General features: G+C 51.4%; 8 protein-coding genes across 8 annotated transcripts; 6 read left to right on the top strand and 2 right to left on the bottom strand.

Annotated features, from left to right (window-relative positions):
• Window positions 1–3,963: 3,963 nt before the first annotated feature.
• On the top strand, window positions 3,964–5,024 carry GUITHDRAFT_166516 (hypothetical protein; the record flags this gene model as incomplete). Its single annotated transcript, XM_005820179.1, has 5 exons — window positions 3,964–4,164; window positions 4,215–4,281; window positions 4,331–4,458; window positions 4,511–4,688; window positions 4,734–5,024. Exons 1-5 carry the CDS (start codon window positions 4,025–4,027, stop codon window positions 5,022–5,024), a joined length of 804 nt encoding a protein of 267 aa, XP_005820236.1. The 5' UTR covers window positions 3,964–4,024.
• Window positions 5,025–6,200: 1,176 nt separating this feature from the next.
• On the top strand, window positions 6,201–6,672 carry GUITHDRAFT_81639 (hypothetical protein; the record flags this gene model as incomplete). Its single annotated transcript, XM_005820178.1, has 2 exons — window positions 6,201–6,386; window positions 6,484–6,672. 2 exons carry the CDS (start codon window positions 6,201–6,203, stop codon window positions 6,670–6,672), a joined length of 375 nt encoding a protein of 124 aa, XP_005820235.1.
• A 736-nt stretch (window positions 6,673–7,408) lies between these two features.
• On the top strand, window positions 7,409–8,187 carry GUITHDRAFT_120570 (hypothetical protein; the record flags this gene model as incomplete). Its single annotated transcript, XM_005820177.1, has 4 exons — window positions 7,409–7,525; window positions 7,566–7,976; window positions 8,023–8,091; window positions 8,137–8,187. The coding sequence occupies 4 exons, from the start codon at window positions 7,409–7,411 to the stop codon at window positions 8,185–8,187; spliced, it is 648 nt and encodes a 215-aa protein (XP_005820234.1).
• A 47-nt stretch (window positions 8,188–8,234) lies between these two features.
• Window positions 8,235–10,273, bottom strand: GUITHDRAFT_120569 (hypothetical protein; the record flags this gene model as incomplete). The annotated part of the gene is made up of 10 exons (XM_005820176.1): window positions 8,235–8,306; window positions 8,348–8,428; window positions 8,476–8,535; window positions 8,702–8,829; window positions 8,885–8,938; window positions 9,023–9,065; window positions 9,108–9,161; window positions 9,206–9,238; window positions 9,398–9,465; window positions 9,526–10,273. 10 exons carry the CDS (start codon window positions 10,271–10,273, stop codon window positions 8,235–8,237), a joined length of 1,341 nt encoding a protein of 446 aa, XP_005820233.1.
• A 306-nt stretch (window positions 10,274–10,579) lies between these two features.
• Window positions 10,580–11,061, top strand: GUITHDRAFT_81644 (hypothetical protein; the record flags this gene model as incomplete). Its single annotated transcript, XM_005820175.1, has 2 exons — window positions 10,580–10,781; window positions 10,829–11,061. The coding sequence occupies 2 exons, from the start codon at window positions 10,580–10,582 to the stop codon at window positions 11,059–11,061; spliced, it is 435 nt and encodes a 144-aa protein (XP_005820232.1).
• Window positions 11,062–12,840: 1,779 nt separating this feature from the next.
• On the top strand, window positions 12,841–13,726 carry GUITHDRAFT_120567 (hypothetical protein; the record flags this gene model as incomplete). The annotated part of the gene is made up of 2 exons (XM_005820174.1): window positions 12,841–13,190; window positions 13,246–13,726. The coding sequence occupies 2 exons, from the start codon at window positions 12,841–12,843 to the stop codon at window positions 13,724–13,726; spliced, it is 831 nt and encodes a 276-aa protein (XP_005820231.1).
• A 950-nt stretch (window positions 13,727–14,676) lies between these two features.
• On the bottom strand, window positions 14,677–15,864 carry GUITHDRAFT_148049 (hypothetical protein; the record flags this gene model as incomplete). Its single annotated transcript, XM_005820173.1, has 4 exons — window positions 14,677–14,809; window positions 14,837–15,247; window positions 15,470–15,561; window positions 15,766–15,864. The coding sequence occupies 4 exons, from the start codon at window positions 15,862–15,864 to the stop codon at window positions 14,677–14,679; spliced, it is 735 nt and encodes a 244-aa protein (XP_005820230.1).
• A 1,056-nt stretch (window positions 15,865–16,920) lies between these two features.
• On the top strand, window positions 16,921–18,021 carry GUITHDRAFT_148048 (hypothetical protein; the record flags this gene model as incomplete). Its single annotated transcript, XM_005820172.1, has 7 exons — window positions 16,921–16,997; window positions 17,169–17,209; window positions 17,240–17,312; window positions 17,447–17,501; window positions 17,607–17,802; window positions 17,868–17,943; window positions 17,994–18,021. 7 exons carry the CDS (start codon window positions 16,921–16,923, stop codon window positions 18,019–18,021), a joined length of 546 nt encoding a protein of 181 aa, XP_005820229.1.
• Between the last annotated feature and the right edge of the window lie 1,852 nt (window positions 18,022–19,873).

The raw sequence follows: 19,873 nt of genomic DNA, 5'->3' as shown, positions 1-19,873 counted from the left end.
ATGGCTTGCGTGTCGTTGAACAAGAACGCACGGGAGATGAGGCCCAACCTGACGCCACGTCATCCATTCCTCCGTTCTCGCTGACAAGCGCGACATCACCCTTGAAGAGCTTCGACGTTGGTGGGATCGAGAAGATGTGCACGCGAAAAGAGCCCGTTGACAAGCTCGACATCGTCCATGGTCCCGAGGAGCACACAATGTCGAAGCTTGAGACTGTACAGAAAGCTTGCTAGGCCTGATATGATCTGTGACAGGACGAGGCTCATTCCCGCCTCTCACCTGACAAAGCGTAGGAATTGTTGGGGAACATTTTAACCTGTCAAAAGTGTGAGGTGAGGTATCAGGGGGGAGGGGATCACAGCTTCAGCGAAGTGTCTCTCGATGATCGGGACATCCGCTCGGGCTGTCTGTGCAAACGCTCAGACCAGAGGCATCCTCAAGCTCCAAGATCACCTGCAAGAGGAACCTCGGGAATTCGACAAGCGCTCTCTCATACGAGTCATGCACCGACAGACTCTTGCGGAAACAAATCTCTGCTTCCTCCTCCTCCTCAAGGTACCAGTGGAGCTCTGCAAGAAGGCAAAGGAGTTCGCAGCTTTTCTCGCAAAGTTCACTCGCGTGCTGCAGGGCCTTCAGAGCTGCTCTCGCTCTGCTTGTGAAGTCTTCGTCACGAATCTCTCTGCTCAAGAAGCGCACGTTGAGCTCCGGAAGGAGACGGTGGTAGAAGCTTAAGGCCGTGTCAGGGTCAGACAAGCGGAGATGCGTTGTGTTGATGAGTCTTGCTAGATGAGGAGGGAGGGAATACGAAGACGACGTGAGGAGCAGAAGTTCGTGAACTGCATCTTGACTCTTCGGGTTCACTTCCAACACCTTCCCACTCCACGTCAGAGACCCATCAAGCATGTGCGACCTCTCACTCTCTCGAAGACTGAAATCACTTGTTTTACATCTGTTGTATCTGAAGGCCGCAGTCAATCATAGGGAACATCATTCTTGAAGTCAGACGTACTGAGGTCCTTCAATAGCATGCCATAGTGTAGGAGAAAGATGTCGTTGTCCTTCCATTGCTCAAAGCATTGCGACATGTAGCTCAGAGCCTCTTGTTTACATCCCGAAATCTTTCACACTGCTCAGCCCCAAAAGGAAGAAAACCTAGTTCACCTGAAGGAAAGAAAGAAATTCGATCGTGAGAGCGAAGTTGGTTGCCAGGTGAGGTGAGAGCTGTTTGTACACGCGTTGAGCAGCCTGATAATCTCTTTCCATCACACGTGCTGCCGCCAATCCTCGTAAAGAAGTTGTCGAGGATGGACAGAGAGCGAGTGCCTGGAACAGTCGATGAGATTCGCAGAAGGATCCAAGTTGAACTCACTTTTTCAAAATACGTCACAGCAAGTTTGGAATTCTCAAAGACTCGAGCATCAGCGACTCTGACTTGATGGTCAGAGGATCAATCATTGCAGAGAAGGCGAAGGAAGAATCATCTCTGATCTAAGTGGAGGAACTCACTGCTCGTCAGGTGCCGTAAAGATCCAGTCTCGGCGATGCTTCTCTTCGAAAGTCAAGTACTTGGTCGATAACAAAATGAAATCGTTGCTTGCTGTCATCGGCTTCCAATCATACTCTTCGATGCGAGCGTAACACTCGAGGATAGAAAATTCACCACAATTGTTAGCGGCATCAACATTGTTTGGGTCGAGCAGTAGTGCTTGCTTCGCAAGGTACATGCTCTTTTCCACATCTCCTTGCACCTCGAGAGTGATTCTTGATAGAAGGTTGAGAGAGCCAATGTGATTGGGGTCGATCTGAAGGTGAAGTCAACGAGAGGGAGAAAGAGAGGAAGGCGACACCTGCAGCACGCGTTCAAGCTGCCGCATGACGCCGGCGCTCTCTATGCTTCGGTTGGCCCACTGCAGTCGAGCCATGGCAAAGAGAGAAGGCGCATGGTCTGGCTGATCCTGCAACGCCTTCTCGTACATGAGCAGAGCACTGGCTGGGTCCTTGCGGAAGTCTTCGAGCAGCCCCGCGTAGTTGTAGAGCGTGTTGGCGTCGTTGGGCTTAAGTGCCAGAGCTCGCATGTACATCACTTCGGCCTCAACGTAATCATGCAGAGCAGATTCCAGGAGACCACCATAGTTGCAGAGCGTCAGGTGATGTTGAGGGTTGATCTTGAGAATGCGAGAGTACATCTCGGCTGCGTTTGCCGGCTGCTTTAAAGAAGTTTCGAGCATGAGGCCGTAGTTGAATAAAGATGCGACGTGCTTCGGATTCCTTGAAAGTGCTTTCTCATAAACTGCGGCAGCTTCGTCATGGCGATGCAGGTCCTCAAGCAGCGCAGCGTAGGTACAAAGACTTTCTGCCGTTAGTTTGCGCTTGTACTCGCTGCGTTCATCAGCCTCTAGAGAGGCTTGATAGTAAAGTTGTGACCTGGTGAGATCTTTCTCCTTGGTCAGAGAAAGAATCGCCATCTGTTCGAGCACGCGAACATTGTGAGGATCCAAGTCGAGAACTCGGAGGAAAATCTGTTTGACCTGCGCATCATCTCCTCCCATCTCCTGCAACAATCTCCCGTAGTTTGACAGAGTCGGAACATGATTTGGCTCTTGACCGATTGCAAGTTTGTACAGTGCCAGTGCTCTTGTGATATTCCTCTTTTGCACGTAAAGGTAATTCGCAAAGTTCAACATCGTCTCGAAGTTCATCGGGTCAGAAGCTAACGCTCTCTCATACGCGATCTCGGCTAGACCTTCTCTCTCTTCACCCTTCTCTCTCTTTCTCAGAGCATCTGCTACTTGATTCTTCTTCCATGACAGAGTTTGATCCCAGGAAGTTTCGGCTTGATGCAAATTGACTTCATCGTCAGGTTCCTCCTCCTCTCCATCGTAGTACTGATCGAAGTTAAACTCCGGCTCGTGCCGAGGAGGATCGTCCCAGTCTTCTGCCCCCCAGTTCCAGTCTTCTCGATCCCTCTGGAATCTTTGCAAGTCTTCAAGTTCCGGCGAAAGAGATTCTCGCTCCTCCTCCTCTACGACTTTCCTTGGGAGTCGAACAAAGTCATCGGCGTCATTGCCCCCCTGGACGTCTCTTGCCGCATACTCGCTTCCCGTGGGGTCTCTCAACTTAGCCTGCGAGCTGAAGAGAATCTGATCCACTTGTCTTATATCTTCCTTCTTCGATCTCGGCGTGTCTGAGAGTCCGCTGGTTGCATCGGACGTGCGCGGAGTGGAAATCCGAGAAAGAATCTGGTCGATGTGGTCCCTTCGCAGACCAGTCAAAGACAACAAGAGCATGAGGATTGCTTACAGGGTTTGGTTGGTCGTCCATTGCCAGGAATCCCTGCAAACATGGGTGTTGAGAGACGAAGCAGCAAGCGAAGTCAAATACATCTCATTCTTGATCTGTAGAAAACTTGACTCCGGTGATTTGTCCGTCGTCGTTCGGGTTGGAGACACCTAGGTATACGCATCACTCATGGAAGGCGTGGCAGTTGCAGACCAGGCGCTTTGCTACCAAATTCTTCTTCGCTCCTCTTCTCTTGACCTTGCGACGACTCGAACTTCGTTTGAGATCATACTTTGAGACTCCATCAAAATCTTTCCTGGCCCATCTCTCTTCTATTTCAAGAGGAGACTCCCTGGCAATGCCATCTTCTCCTCCTCGCAGTCTGCATCCAACAAGGCGATTCTGTGACAAGTTTTCATTTCCGGGATCGACCTGCAAGAGGATGAGGGAAAGTGGACAAGGGGATCGCAGTACATGAGGGTCGACGAGGGAAGCTGACACGAGGGCAGTCAAGAGCAAGTGCCACCACCGCATGTTGCATCTTGTCAAGGATCTCCTTCTCCTCCCCCTCCTCCTCTCATGGCAAGCAGCGGCATGGAGGGAAACTTGGAAACTGCATGAACCTCTCCATGAAACCTCGAGTTTAACTTAGGCGTAAGAGGGGGGATGAGGGGGACATTATGGAGCAGGCGGATCCCATGTACCGGGGCAATAGGTAACATGGACGCAAGCTGCTCAGGACGTCATGAAGGGAAGAGATCAGCGTTCAGCTCTCGCTCGCTTCTTGTTGAGCATAGCCATGCTTCAGAATGCTACGTGCTCCTTTGCCCCGGGAAACCCACCCATCGCTTCTTCTCATATCCTGCTGGTTCGCCATGCACAAAGGTATAACCTTTGATTTGCGGTAACGAGCTCTGATCTTCTTCGCGGTTTAGAATAGACTTTGTCGAACGTGACTGGAGCAGAGATGCGGCGAACCCGTTCGATCCTTATCTGACCGTGGTAACAGCAACGCAATGTCGCTCTAATGACCAATTGAGCTGGTTCGTAGGAGGGCAAAGCTGAGGCTACAAAGCTAGGTTTACACTTGCAGGACAGCGGGATTACCAACGTCATTTCCTCGCCCTTTATTCGAGCTGTCTACACTGCCCAGTACGCTGCAACAAGGATTGAGCAATTGTTTGTAGATGACAAGCTACCTTGATAAGAACGCTCTAACCGGCAGTGACAGGTTCAATATTGACGTAGAGCCAGGCGTCGGAGAGTTTCTTCATCGTAGCTTCTTTCCTGAGGCGATGGACATTAATTCTTTCTGGTCAACATCTCAAACCTTGAAGCCGATCTGCGCATTCATCAACGAGAAGTACAACCCGATCCTGACTCCAAACTTTCCAGAGAGCATCCAAGAGGTGTTCGAATGGAATTGTGTTTCTCAGCGCTAAAAATTGTTGCAGTTCAGACAACGATGCACACATGTGCTTGAGAGAATCATCGAGCGGTATAAGGGGTCGAAAGTGATGATAGTGACGCACGCATTTTTCATCGAGGTAGCGCTGAAACATCTACTCCCAGACCTCCATGTTCCTGAAATCCTCGAGTGTTCCATCACAGAGATTGTTCAGGATGAAAGGACGGGCATGTGGAGCATTGCTCGTCTTGGCGATAGAACCTACCTCGACGAGGAATACGATGATTTCGACTCGGTCTTCGACGAGGTGGATCCTTCCGCTTTGCATCCTGATTAGCACAAACCGTAGTCTTCAATTATCATCTATTCGCAATCATTCTTGAACAGAAAAGTCCTCCAATAAATTGGACATTGTTTGATGTTACAAGCCAAGAGCTAAGATTGAGCAAATTTAGCTTGCACATTTGATCGAGCACATTACTCCATTTGGTACTAGAAATTTATGGAGTTCAAAAAATAAGAGGAAAGGAGTGTTCTATCATGCATATAGTAAATATTGGAAAATTGTTTTCGGCAGACAAGTTAGATCACTAGTAGTGTTCAGGGTAACCATCCCATGCGCCAGAGTTGAACATAGGTTGACTTTCGTTGCCAAAAGTGCCCTTTGCACTGAAACAGAATCAACCACAAGATGAGCGGTGGCAACGACAAGACAGTGATGGTAATGAAAGGATATTGATGAGGTCAGGTCACCTCATCTTGTCGAGTTCTTCTGAACTTGGGTCAGGGGTGATAGTCGTTCCCAACACACCATTCGCATTTCTTCGATCCATCCATTCCTACGGAAAAGAATAAAATGATTCTGTCTTGTTTTGCAAAAAGTGTATACAGTTGATTTTGGTGAAGGAAATGGCGACTCATATAACATACTAGCAAGAAACCTGAAGGTAGACAAGTCAATCAAGAAGCGTCGTTATTTCAACCCCTTGTTTGCAAACACCCGGCTCCCGTTCTCTTTACACGAAACAAGATCTCCAAGGTGGGAATATGAAGTTGAACAAACTGACTCCATCGTCTTCAAGTTCCCGCCACACCATCACTCACTCATCCGATCCTCAACCATGATCCTCACCTCAATTCCGCAAATACCATTGCCCACGTCTGAACAACTCGCATGGGGGTAGGGTGCGATGCTAGAGCACATCTAAGGGAAACGGTGGGGTATCGTGTACTTAGAAGTGGGGTGACTAAGGGTGGGGTGGTGGGGTGAGGTATTCAGGGTGGATTACTGAAAGAGGTGGGGAGTATTCCAGCCGACGGCATGAAGGCAGCGAAGGGAGCACTGGAGGGAGCGGGACGAGGCTTGGCGAGAGGACTGAGGATGTTCAACTACTCCATGGCATCAGCCAAAAGTCTCGCCTACACTCCTGCTCAATTGAGTTGCTCTCCAGCGCCCTCTGCCCGGTTCATCTTTCCTGCCTGCAGTTTGACAAGTCGTCCTCATCCCGCTTGCATGCCCCGATTACTTCATCCGTGTGCTGGTGTTTTCGGCAGTGCATGTAGATCTTTCAGCAATCAAAGCGATTTGGATCTCAATTGTAAACTTCAAGACATTGATGAGCTTTTCGTTGAGGCACGTGAGTTGTTGTCAGACGCGCTAGATTCGTTCGGAACCACCTACTTCGAAGACGATCTTGATGTGAGCGTTTGCTCTCCTGATGCTGCCTGCATGGACAAGATTTGTTGCCAGCCTTTATACTCTCGTCACGGGTTGTTGACTCTGACTCTCATTGCAGGATGCGCGGGAGATGGTGGACAAGTGTCTCACTACCTACACAGCGTTGCTGGCAGAGTTGCCCGAGGAACAGCGCAATGCTGTGAAGAGAGGGATGGGAATGAAGATGGAGCAGCTGAAACAAGAGTTGCAGAGCGTTCTTGAAATGCTGACCCAGGACAAGGAGCCAGAAGGACGTAAAGAGGACTGAACTTAATTGAAAGAAAATGCGAGATGCGTTTGAAACATGTTACATGTAGCTATCATGCCATTTATCTACACGATCTCGTCTCCCCTTTGTGGTCAGATTCTTTGCTTCACTCTGATTTTGGCATCTCAAATCGTAGTCGGGTTCTCGACATCCGATCGTTCCACGAAGGTTCGTATCCATTAAACCAGCTGCTGGAGGACACTCACTCAGTTCATGATCTGAGTTATCATGTCAGCATGCATGTTTACAGGCCCGAGTCATCCAGACCCTTCCTCAAGTCATCCAGACCCTTCCTCTCCCCGGCCCAGTTTGCTGCCTCCTCCTCCCGCACCCCCCCGCCCCCCTTCGGCTCCCCTCATCCCCGCAATGAGGGGGGCCGGAAAGCGAAGGCTGCTGGAAAGCTGCTGCTTTCCAAGTTCGCTGCTGTCGCTGCTGCTTTCGGCTGGTACATGGCCTCGTAGCCTGGACATCTCACCTTGTGATCGCATGGCCCCTGCCTTGTGCATGTTGGAGCTGCCTCCCAATCACACCGACCTTCATCATGCTCACAAGATTCTCCTTTCGTGCCAACTTCAGTCGTAGAGCTTCGCCTCTTTGCTGCTTGCTCCGAGCCTCGTTCTACATCCTCTGCTTCACCTCTCCTGTGCAAGGAGGCTCTGAGTTGCTCCACCTCCAACCAGCCTTCTCCCTTCGTGGAGGCCAGCATTCCTTCTTTTCAAGCCATCAAGATTGTGTTATGACGGAAGCGGCCAGCACGATCTTCTACGAAAACTTTGACTTCGGAACCAACACTTTCAGGATCAAGCAAGACACATCGACGGGTCATGCTGCTGTTCTCTGGGATGCTGCAAAGGTTGGAGACACATGCACTGCCTTGAGCTGACTTTTATCAGGTGCTGGTCAAGTACTTCGAGGTAAGCGGCATCGAATGGAAGGATAAGCGCGTGCTTGACCTGGGATCGGGCTGCGGCCTCGTGGGCATTTGTTTAGCATCAGCAGGAGCACATGTCACGATGACAGAGCTGCCTGGGCATACAAGCTTGCTGCAAGAGAACGTGGAGAACAACCTCAAGGCTCACTGCCCGGGCTCGTGGCAGGTTCAAGAGTGCGTGTGGGGTAGCCCAGGAGAGACAACGGACTGGGGGAACGTGACGGACATGGGGCAAGGATGGGACTTCATCGTCGGATCAGACCTCATCTACTCAGACGCTAGCACCCCTCACCTGCTAAAGACCCTCCAACACAGCATGGACGACAAGACAAGTTTCGTGCTAAGCTTTGAGCTGCGACGGGAGAAGGATTTGGTAGGAGCACGAGCCTAGTGATCTGTACCCTCACTGAAGTTCTCAGGACTTTCTGCGAAATATCTCCAAGTGTGGCTTAGCATTCCAGAAGATTCCCGAGAAGGAGCTGCATCCGGTAAGCGTTGGCATTTTTTACAATCTAGTTTAAACATGCACATAGGTGTGGCAAGCAGAGGAGATTGGAATCTTCAAGATATGGAAGAAGTCCTGAAGTCATCCTGGCCTCGAATCTGCTGATTCTCCTTTCCTGGCCACATTTTATTGGTCCGATTTCTTGCCTTTGAGGAATTTCTTTGCGCTCTCAGGAAGAAACTTCGACTTTGACTGGCCCTACTTGACGTCAGAGATCGTTTCATATCAAAGCGACAAACCTGTGGTAGTTCAGCAATCATGCCAAACAATGCTTGTATCTCGTCGCGTCCTTGCTCGATCCTCGTGGCAATACCACCAACCTTGTTAATAGTGATCAGCTCCAAAGCATGTTCGCGTGCGCCGTCACCTCACTCTCGACTTGCGATATCTTCTGGTTGAGCTCGGCAAGTGGCCCTTGCCTTTCCGCCTGCTAGCTTTTTCAGCAAGTCTACGCGGGCAAGGCAACTCGCCAGTAGAGCAGCATTGAGCTGTTTTTCTATGTCCTCCCGCAGTTCCATTAGAGCATGGCGGGGAGCGCTCTAAAAGCACAAGGGCGATGAATCATTTTGTCCATGAGCCACCAATGACATCACCTGCTCTTCCAGGATACCAAACATCGCTTTGCAATTCTCAGCCACCTTGAAGACATCAGCCCACAGAATGTGCAGGTAACGAGAGTCACTCTCGAGTCGTGACGACGAAGCATATCTTCCATGCACCTCTGCCAGAACTTGAGGACGATGAGGAGCAATCCACGTTTACCATTTGAATCTCACTGTCAGCGGTCAGCCGCGAGATGGCGTCATGCAATTCGGTGATCTTAGCTTGCACTGCATTGAAAGGATAAGAAGAGCAAGAGAGGCAGATGCCAGGGATAGCGAGTGAAGCTGATATTAATGACATGAACAGTTGACCTGTATCAATTTCTTCTTTGGAATTGAGGGTAGCATCAAGCATCTTGGAGTCACGTCAAACTTCATAAACAAGATTCAGCATCACCTTGGCTCGGAGTGCCTCTAGGGCTGACGCTTGCTCAGCAATCTGGACATCAAGCTGAAACAAACATGAGAGGACAATACCAATAGAAAGACAACCACCGCGCTCTTCATTTCTTTTGTGATACATGTCGCCTGAAAACTAATCAGAACCTCTTCGGAACATACAACGTACAAACACAGATTCAAAACACTCATGCTTTGCCTTTGCTATCTCAGCACAATTAGCCTGTTTTGTTGCATCGCAAAAATGTGTCAATTTTCAAAAACTGCAATTGCAAATTTTGTGCATACCAGGGAAGAGTCGCGAAATTTCTTGTCTATCTTCTTTTCGAGAGCTTGTAAATTCTCGTCACTCTGACCTGGCGGAGTGAAAGAGGCTGATCTGGCAGGTTCTGTTTCTCTTTCTGTGTCTCGTCTACCCATCTTGGCGCTCACCTCTGACATTCTCTCTTCCATGTTTCTTACTCGATCCAGCACAAGCTTGAGCTCTCGTCGCTGAGCATCTTTGGTTGCACTCACAACTTCCATGAGCTCCTGCTTGATCGTTTGCCGCTGCTCTGCAAGCCGCCGCTCAAAGCTGATTTCCTGGACCTTACTGCGAAGCCGTTGCACGCGCTCCTGGTGGCTTGCTAGTCCGCGAAAGAGCTTAAACTCATCCTGGAAAGGCTGAACTCGCTCCTCTGCCTTCTTCTTGGCTGCTTCAAGCTCGCTGTCGAAGTCATCCACGCTAGCGTACTTGTTTCCTGCTTGCACTTTGTCTTGGATGGGCTTATAGCTCTCTTCCCATGCCATCTCAAACACTGCAACAAGAGCTCGCCAATTCTCTTTCACCAACTCAGCTGCCCTGCCATCCACCACTTCGTTTACTTTCACCAGACGAACTCCTCCCTCGCTCACTTCCACCACTGATGCAAGATCCACACCATCCGTCGGCGTTTTCCATCGACAAAGCGCTACCTCCAGCGCAGCTCGTTGTTCCTGCAAACCTCCCTGCTCTGCTCCTTGTGAATGACTATCAAAGGCTGCGTACGCTGCCTGCATGGCAGATGCATGAGCTGCAACTATCTCTCGCATGCCCATGGGCATGAGCTTTCTCAGCCGCTCCTCCTGCTCGCCGTAAGCGGCCAAGCCGGCAGCGAGCGCGTCCTGACCTACCGGCTCGGCCATCGCTCAAAGGCTGGAAAAAGAAGAGGCGTAAAGGGGGTTTAGGCTGAGTTTCAGATTTCAGACCGGCAAGGAGGGGGGGGGGGGGGGGGGGGGGGGGGAGACGAGGAGGGCGGGATGGAAGAGGTAGGCTCGACATTAGAGAGGCTCTGAGTGATGGGTTTGAGAGAAAGCAGAGCAGAGCGAAGGTTGTTATGATCTTGTTGAAGCAGTCGTAGAAGCAGTCGGTGTGATGAATTACTGATAGCCTCGTCGCAGGTTGCCTGAGGCATGCTCACTCCAGCAGATGATGAGAAGAAGTAATAATCCATGGCTGCCAAGGTTGTTCCCCCTTTCAGGTTCGCCATCGTCGAGGTCGGAGTGTACCGAGGAGCATATCCCACGCTCAAGAACTTTGCTTTCCTCAAGAGCCTCCACCTCAAGACCATGATCTCGCTGATCCCTGAGACTCCGACAAACGATCTGGAGGACTTCTGCGCGATGGAAGGCATTCAGCACATTCATCACATGGGTGAGAGGCCTCACGTTGCTCATCTCTCTGATCTTGCGTACGAGCAGTGGAGAAGCGAAAGGACGACTTGACGATCACAGTGAAAGATGTTGTCAGTATCCTCTCAACCATTGTTAGGTCGTCACAGCTGCCCATCTATGTGCATTGCCTTGATGGGTCCGAAGTTACTGGATTGGTCTTTGCTTGCCTTCGCCGCTTGCAAGCATGGCACTATGAATGCATTGTGAACGAATTTTGTCGCTATGCGCGCTCAGGAGAGATTTCATCGGCAGGTGTGTAGCAGTGGATAATATGGGGATGCCGTCAGCCAGTGAATGATTGATGTAGAGGAGAAACTTGTTTATTCCTTCAAGGAGATAGAGATTGATGAAGACGATCGACCGAACTGGTTGTGGCAGGTTATCTGTGCTTGTCCACTTGTCTGAGTTCAAAAGGCTCAAATGACGGCACAGAGAGATTTGCTTGGAAACGGGCAGGGACATCCCTTCATCAAGTTGATCCAACGGCAGGGAGGAGTCGTGCAGGTGACGCGCCTCCTCTGAGGCCTCGAGCTCAGCTTGTTCCTCTCAGGTGTTGAAACCTGCGCCGGAGGAAAAGGAAACAAAACAGGAAATCATCATTATCCTCAGAATTTGTAAAATGACAGATGCTGCAGGGAGGGAGTATAAGTGCAACAAACATACTCAAGCGATCGGCTACATTCTCCGGAAATGATCAAAATGATTTTGATGTACCATTTTCTCTCGGCAATGTCATGTCAGCTTGACACTTTGATATCAGTCTAACTTGTCGAGCACTTCTGAGAGCATCTTAACACCGAGAGAATCTTTCTCTCAGAGCAGGTGAGAATACTTTTGTTTACCTGCACTTAGCTCGAAGACTGATGTTTTTTCATCAGCTTTTACAATTTCGAGGACAACAGGTTGAATCCTGTACAGGTCGTTTCCTTGCTTCCTTCTGGCGACTGTGACTCAGAGGACTGCAGAGTCGTACGGAACCATGTGAAGGTTTCCCAACTCTGTTGGAGGTTTGCATATCCATCTTCTCTCTCGAGTTCTTTGACACAGCCTTTCAGGCTCTTTCTTTGCACGATTATTCTGATTTCAAGCGGGCTAAACCAAAAAAATGATTCACATGCCACAAGAGTTGACCTGTATGCTATTGAGCTTTGCTTCAAGGGATATTTGTAGAAGTATTGCCGTGATAAGATGAAATTTGAGCTCTGATCACGACTTGCTAGTAATAATGTCTGAATGTTGATTTCCATGCGCGTCATCTGCATTGAGTGCGACTGAACAAAGATCAGCAATCTAACGTACCCCAAGATGCAAAATGAAAGTAGCCTCGCCCTCGCATCACAATGTTTCTGCCAGCATCCCCTCAGAAGTAGACCGTCCTCTACCCCTCCTGGCACTCCTGCCCGGCGCGTCAACCGTCTTCATCACGGTCAAGCAGTAGCCTCGCCCTCGCATCACACTCTGCCGGTCCCAAGTCTCCGAGCCCCCGTATCACTCGTCAGTCTCGTCCTTCTGCTGCTCGGCGCCTCTCGTGACAGCCTCCGCTTGCTTCAAGGCCCTGTAGCTGCCGACATCGTGCACCGAGTACAAGACCAAGCTCGTATCATACGCCCGCCCTACCTCCCGTAGGATCCGACTGTATTCAATCCGGAGTCCTTTGTTCCGATCCCTTCAACCTGTCGTTTTCGAGCAGTGAAGCTTCTAGTTCGCTCCTTGCGTCTGCATCTGCTCAATCATTCACAGGTCTTCTGTTGATTGAACAGGTTTACACATCTTGTGCACATACACTGTGAGATACCTTGCAGGGATCCGATTGACCGGGCATGACGAGCAAAGGACAAATGAGGCCCTTGAGGGGTGAACCACAAGCTCCCTTCACTGTGGGCAAGACGAAAGTGGGAAAGACCGAAACATGCCAAGCATGCCACAAACTTGGGGAGAAGCTGCCGGTTTCTTTTCAGTATTGACCATCCACTACCCTGTCAGCTACCCTGTCGGCTGGTAGGGCTCAGGACCAACAGTGAGGGTGGGGTACTCGCGCCATGCGGAAACTGGTTGCCTTGCTTGTGCCCCTGGTCGCCGTCGCCACGACCTTGGACGGGCCTGCCTGTCTGAGCGAAGCTTCAGAGGCAGCTGCAAGTGCAAGAGACCGATCGATGAGATGCCTCCGCCGAGCACAGAAGGTGCTGCAAACTGATGCCGTGGACGAGGACGTCTGTATTGTCGCGATGGAGATACGGAGATGTGAGATGGAGCTGGAGAAGCTGAAGCATGAGAAGGACATGAAGAGGAGGAGGCTTGAGAAGAAGTTGCTGAAGATGAGGCATCAGTGGGACAAGGAAAAACGGGTCGTTAACTACTACAGGTGGCGGCTATCCTCCGCCACCCAAAGGTGAATGTCTTTTCAAGTCTACGAGCGCCTCCTGCTGACGGATCTACTGCCGCAGAAATGTGCTGGAGTGTCTGTTGAGCGAAGCCGTTGACATGGCGGCGAGCAGGAAGAAGGAGATCAAGTCTGTGCTGGAGGCATTACCTGCGAAGGAAGTGAAGGAGATGCGGGAGGGGATGCTATCCCTGGTTGTGATGTACCAGCATCTCGTCAACAACGAAGAGCTTCGACGGGCCGTGTTGGGGGAGATCGGCATACCCGAAGATGTCGTCATGCCTCAGCTCCGCGGCTCCGAGCATGTGCATGGACCTGTGCTGGAGTATGTGAAGCATTACCGTGCATCAGCGGGGAGGAGGGAAGTGTTTGTATGCAAACAAGCATGCAGGGAAGAGATCAGGTTCTTCCGGGAGGTAGGGCGGGCGTATGATACGAGCTTGGTCTTGTACTCGGTGCACGATGTCGGCAGCTACAGGGCCTTGAAGCAAGCGGAGGCTGTCATGAGCGGTGCCGAGCAGCAGAAGGACGAGACTGACGAGTGATACGGGGGCTCGGAGACTTGGGACCGGCAGAGTGTGATGCGAGGGCGAGGCTACTGCTTGACCGTGATGAAGACGGTTGACGTGCCGGGCAGGAGTGCCAGGAGGGGTAGAGGACGGTCTACTTCTGAGGGGATGCTGGCAGAAACATTGTGATGCGAGGGCGAGGCTACTTTCATTCGGCATTTTTAGCATCAGATTCAGCATGACTTGATGAGGGGGGGTATTGGGCTTACCTAACCTTGACCTTGACCTTAGGTTTGAATATGTCTACCGTTTTAGGTAGAATTAATGAAATGATGTTGAAAGCTGCAAAAGCCTGGCTAGATCGATCAATATCAATCATTGAGGGCTCTGTCAACACCCAATGGTCAATACTGTTCAGTATTCTTGAGCTTGATGAAGCATTGTTCAGTGGGATGTACTTGAATACTTTGCAGAAGATGTTGGATAAGGTCGAGTTGAAGTTCGAGTCCCAGTCCACTCTTTCTAAGGTGGTTGTGCACATCGATCACAGATGCTCCGTGCTTGTCTTGTGTAGACGACAAGCACGTCAACGGATTGTCTTTTGCCACGTTTGAAAGATTTGTACGGTAGGGAAAAGATGACAGTACCCGTTCGCAAGTGCATATGACAGTGGCCGTATTGTCGTTTGTAGGTAGTAAACAAAGTATGAATCAGCGTTCCTAAACATTCGCAAGTGCAGCTCTATGTGAAAAAGCGAGAATCATGTGTTGGGGGACACAGATCAGGACTACAAGTCACGTAAACGTTTGGGCTAACTGATAACAATGATTCGGTGCGTGCTTGTTTGCATACAAGCAACCTCTTCATTTGGAGATAGTAGGATGTGTCAGAGCATGGGAAACTAATTTCATTCAGAAAGAAATCATTGAGATGCAACATGCCTCCAGCTTCTCTTATCATACTTCCGTAAGCCGAGATCAGAGTCACTAGTAGTAATCCGAGACTGCAAAGACAAGGTTGATTCTGCCCTTTCGTTCCGAAAGTTTTCCTAGGACTCTTGACACTCGATCATTTTGCTCGGTTTGTCGAAGAAGTCCCCAGGCATATCTTTTCCACAGCCTGAGAACCTGAGTCTGACGTCCTTACGGTTCATGATAGTAAGCAATATCCTTGTTCAAAGCCTCTCCGTACTCTTTGAAGAATTTTGCATTATCCTGATTCACAGCTTGTGATCCTTCGCAGACAAACAGTTGTGGGAGTCCTCTCAGCTGTGAATAATGTACGTTGTCACTGAGATACGCAAAAGCTGACGACTGACTTCCATTCTCGTACCGAGGCATCATCAGATTTGACGAGATCCCAATCTCTTTGAAAATTGCCCGTCTTAAGTGGTTGTAATTGACGAGGACTCGATTCATGAAAGTCATTGGGGGATTTCCTGCGTTGATACGTCTAGCATGGTTTGCAGGTAATTTCTCCACCAATGATCGGATCTGCTTGTCCTGACTCTCACGGATCATGTAGGTTGCTTTTCTGAACAAGCACTCTGGCACTTGTCTGCGGTAGTAGATCCGTCAGCAACAGGCGCTCGTAGAAAAGACATTCATCGTTGGGTGAGGAAAGATAGCTCCTGCCTGTAGCAGTTGACGACCCGTTTTTCCTTATCCCTCTCATCCTCAGCAACTTCTTCTCAAGTCTTCTCATCTTCATGTCCTTGTCATTCCTCAGCTTCTCCATCTCCATCTCACATTTCCGTAGTTCCCGAGCAATACCAAGTACCTTCTCACTTTGCTTGTTATTTCTTGGCAAGATTTCTCTTGCTCTGACGATATGTTTTGCAAGTAAGCTGCTGTTCGCTGGACAGACTTAACCTGGATGCTGCTCGAGCACCTCGAAGGCGCGATCAAGGCGGTAGGGATGGTGAGCAGGGGAAAGAGGAGGAGGAGGAGGCACCGCGAAGGCGATCAAGGCGGTAGGGATGGTGAGCAGGGGAAAGAGGAGGAGGAGGAGGCACCGCGAAGGCGATCAAGGCGGTAGGGATGGTGAGCAGGGGAAAGAGGAGGAGGAGGAGGCACCGCGAAGGCGATCAAGGCGGTAGGGATGGTGAGCAGGGGAAAGAAGAGGAGGAGGAGCAGGAGGAGCAGCAGGAGCAGGAGAACCCTCGTACACAGCATGGTATGATTTCTGGCGGGAATCCAAGAGTTTGTGGATGCAGGAAATGCGGAGGATCTTTTTTTGGTTTGGTGGGGGGGTGATGACTATGACCCCTACCTCTGACTGGGTTTTCTAGTACATGAGGTGGGTGTACGGCTCCTGCGCGCAGTCACACCAGCCGGTGAACAGACCCGATGAGGCGGGCTCAAAATAAGTTTTCGAGTCCATTCAATCTTGAATCGGACCGTCGGACTCGCCCGGCCCGGCCACTTCCGATGTCAACTTGAGTCAATGGCCCGGGCCCGGGGGGTTGCCGCGGAGGGGGCGGATCCGAAAGCGGAACTTGCCCGAAGTTTCTCCCCTCCGGGCATCATGGCGGGGCTACTACGGTACTGACCGGGGAGTTCGGAGCCAGTGTGCCGCAACGGTGCCAGTGAGCGGCAGCACTCACTGCGGCGGCCAATGATTGGCGCCGGTCACCGGGTCACGGGGCCCGGGCCCGGGCCCGGGGTTGGGGATTTCGACAAGGTGACCGGTACTCATGAGGGAAAATGAAGGGGTACATTTCATGGGGTGGTGCTGTGAACGCGAGGCGAGGAAGTAGAAAAAAACAATGAGAGCGGGGAATGGAGCGAAGAAGCCATGGAAAGGGATGAAGAGATGAAGAGATGAAGAGATGTAGAAATCAAGAGATCAAGAGATCAAGAGATGAAGGGAGTGATCAGAAGGAGAAGGAGAGGAGATTTTGTAGCGGGAAAGCTGTGGGACAAGAGAGGAGGGGACAGAATGGAGAGGAATGGGGAGAAATAGCGGGGAAGAGAGGTATGATGGCAGGAGGCTGTGAAGCAAGAGTAGATATCGATCGCAAAGTAGAGGCAGGATCAGAGAAACGTTCAAAAGACCTTTAGGGGCGAGGAGATGATATGCAGCAAGGACAAGTCGTTGTAAGCATTGAGATCAGAATGCTGCTCATTGCTTGTCTATATGAAAACGAGATAGTGCTCGTCAAGGATTGACCATAGAACTTGGTACGAACCCCGCCTGCATTCTGATGATTACTTTCCTAGTCTACATCCATGGCGGACTATCCCACAGGATATCCAACCGGTCCCAGCCGCTATCCTGAACACCCGTCGGAACAAGGTGGATACGGGTGAGCAGCGGGAAGCACTGCAGAGTCCTGCTCCTGACATGAGCGCAAAAGGAGGGGGAGAGGAAAGAGTTTTCCCGATCGAGTCGGCATCTATCCGGAAGGCAGCAGTGGACGAGGCCGTGGCCGGGGAGGGGGAGGATCTTACCCTGACTCAAAATCTTCGGGCTACAGCGATGGAGCAGCTGCATACCCCGACGGCCGAGACGGCTCAGGTTCGGACGGACACACTGACTCGTCTGCAGGCGGGGGCCGGGGAAGAGGAAGTGGCAGGGGATACGTGTTCTCAGACGGCGATTGGCCATGCCCGAATCCCAAGTAATGATTGTGTGTGTCCTTGGCTTCTATGCAAACCCTCGTACCTTGTCTTGTGAAACAGTCATGAGTCTGCGCGAATGAGTTGGGATGTTGCACAATGCTCGGAGTGATGGTGGTGCCTCTGCTTTTCACAGTTGCACCAACATGAACTTCGCTAGAAGATCGGAGTGCAACCGTTGTGGAACCCCGGTGCGTTGACCCCTTCGCCCCCCCCTCCTCCCAGCCTCCCCCCTTCCTCCTCCTCCTCATCATCTGCGTGATCATCGCTTTCCTACTCACTCCGTGCAAACGCAGCGGCCAGCCTCTGCCGGCCCCATGCCTTCCAAAGGACGAGGAATGAAGCAAGTCAACCCCGAAGAGCCGAGAGGGAAGATGCCGGCGCCTAAAGATGGCGACTGGCATTGCACCATGTGCATGAACCTCAACTGGGCGCGACGAGACACCTGCAACATCTGCGGGATGAGGAAGCCAGGCGGCTCGGAGGAGAAACGTGAGGGTCGAGCAGGAGGTGGGGCTGGAGAAAGAGTTGCTAGCTGTGTCCTGACGGGAGTGTAGGACACTACGAGAGGCAGGAGATCGCGAGCAAAGCGAGGAGAGATGACTCGGATGAAGAGTACGATGAGTTTGGAAGGTACCAACCTGTCGAGCTTCATGGTCACCAGAGCTGAGAGGTGCCTGCAGGAAGAAGAAGAAGAAGAGGAGGGACTGAGCTGCTGCTGCCTCTCTTCACCTCTCCTTTCAGATTCTCTTATCCTGTTGTGATGGCGAACTGTCAGTCTCGCTGCTCACTTGCTGAAACTCGACGCTGCTTTCTCGCGTTGATGTAAACGTGAATATCTTCACGTCGGCAAGGAGCGCGGGTGGATATTCTTAAGACCTGACAGTTTTATCCTAATCTTAACAATCATAAACTATATTTTAATCTGATAGTTGTCATTTCAAATATTCACATTTCCGAGACTAATCTTTCAACGAGCTCACGTCCTGGCCCAACTCGTGGTAGTCGAAGAACAGCTCTTCTCCTTCCCGCACCATCCTCGTCGTCTTGAACCTGAACCACCTGAGCCATCCCTTCAGTTCCTCATCGCGGCAGATATCATTCGCATCGCAATCCACAGAATACAGCAATGTCTAGCTTTCTCACGTGCATCCTGCTGGTAAGAAGGGAGCAAGGTTTGCACTCCGCCTGGAGTGGTTAATGTAGAAAGAGACATCCATCTTGTTTGGACCATCGGCGATCACCGAGTACCTGAGGCTCGTCAGCTGACGACGCAAGGAGGAGCGGACAGCTCACACAGACATCTCCGTCCCTCCGAGATCGCCGATGAGATCATGGCAATGACTGTGCTGGAGACTGCAGATGTGCTTGTTGAAGAAGCTGGTCACATGCGATCTCACCGCTGCCCCCCAGGTTAGACGAGAGCAGACGGTATGGTGACGACATGCCTGGGTGAAGAGAGGCAAGAGTTCCTTCTGGGATCGCAACAGCCTCGTCCTCCCCTTCCTGACATGAACTTCTACCAGCAGAGAGGAAGGGATCGGTTCCCTAAACCCTGACGTCATCTAGACAGCACCTTCAAGCTCTCGTCACCTCAGGTATATCTCTCAAGGCAAACACTCCGACGCCATGAACGGAGCTGCTACCTAGCCGCACCCACACGTCCTGTCGCTCGCTCAACACAGAGCAGGCTCCATGCAGCAACTGACGTGGCGGAGATTGTGAAGCAGATTCTCGCGTTGTGCTTGCTCGCTCCTGTAACGCGTTTGATGAGAAGAGCGAGAAGGAGAGGAGAGGAAGGAGAAGGGTGGTAAAGGAAGAGAGGAGAGCAACGCCTGCCTCTTCTCTGCCTTCTGGCCCGACAGATCCCCCGGCGTCATCACATGCCGCAGACCTACAACCAGACACAAGGACACGACGAGCTTGAGGAGAACTGAAGGAAGGCATCACAAGAGCTCAGCCGAGGGCCTCTCTCTACAAGGACAGACTGCCGTCAGCCCTCCGATACTCCTCGTCCCCTTGCTGTCTCTGCGTCCCTGAGCGACCATTACTCTACAACGCAACTGATCCTTATCCTTTACCAGACGACGATGAAACCACAGGGAGAGATTCGCCCGGTCACCCCAGACGACACGTCCAACGTCACTCACTACAAGTCCAATGCTGCAGCGCACACCGAGTGTCAATGGTACTCTTCCACTGCGCTGTGCTGTTCTGCTCTTCCCTGCTCTGCTCTGCGCTGCTCTGCGCTGTGCTGCCCTGCCCTGCTCTGCTCTGCCCTGCCCTGCTCTGCCCTGCCCTGCTCTGTCCTGTGCTGCCCTGCTCTGCTCCCCCTGCTCTGCTCTGCCCTGCTCTGCTCTGCTCTGCGCTGCTCTGCCCTGCGCTGCTCTGCTCTGCCCTGCTCTGCTCTGCTCGCTCTCCCTGCTCTGCCCTGCGCTGCTCTGCTCTGCCCTGCTCTGCTCTGCTCTGCTCTTCCCTGCTCTGCCCTGCGCTGCGCTGCTCTGCCCTGCCCTGCCCTGCCCTGCCCTGCCCTGCTCTGCCTTGCCATGCCTGATTCATCTCC

Source organism: Guillardia theta (assembly GCF_000315625.1).
Source record: "Guillardia theta CCMP2712 unplaced genomic scaffold GUITHscaffold_187, whole genome shotgun sequence".
In the NCBI taxonomy this organism is placed as follows: domain Eukaryota; class Cryptophyceae; order Pyrenomonadales; family Geminigeraceae; genus Guillardia; species Guillardia theta.
The sequence above is the reverse complement of the archived record's forward strand: the minus strand, read 5'-3'. Positions and strand labels throughout refer to the sequence as shown.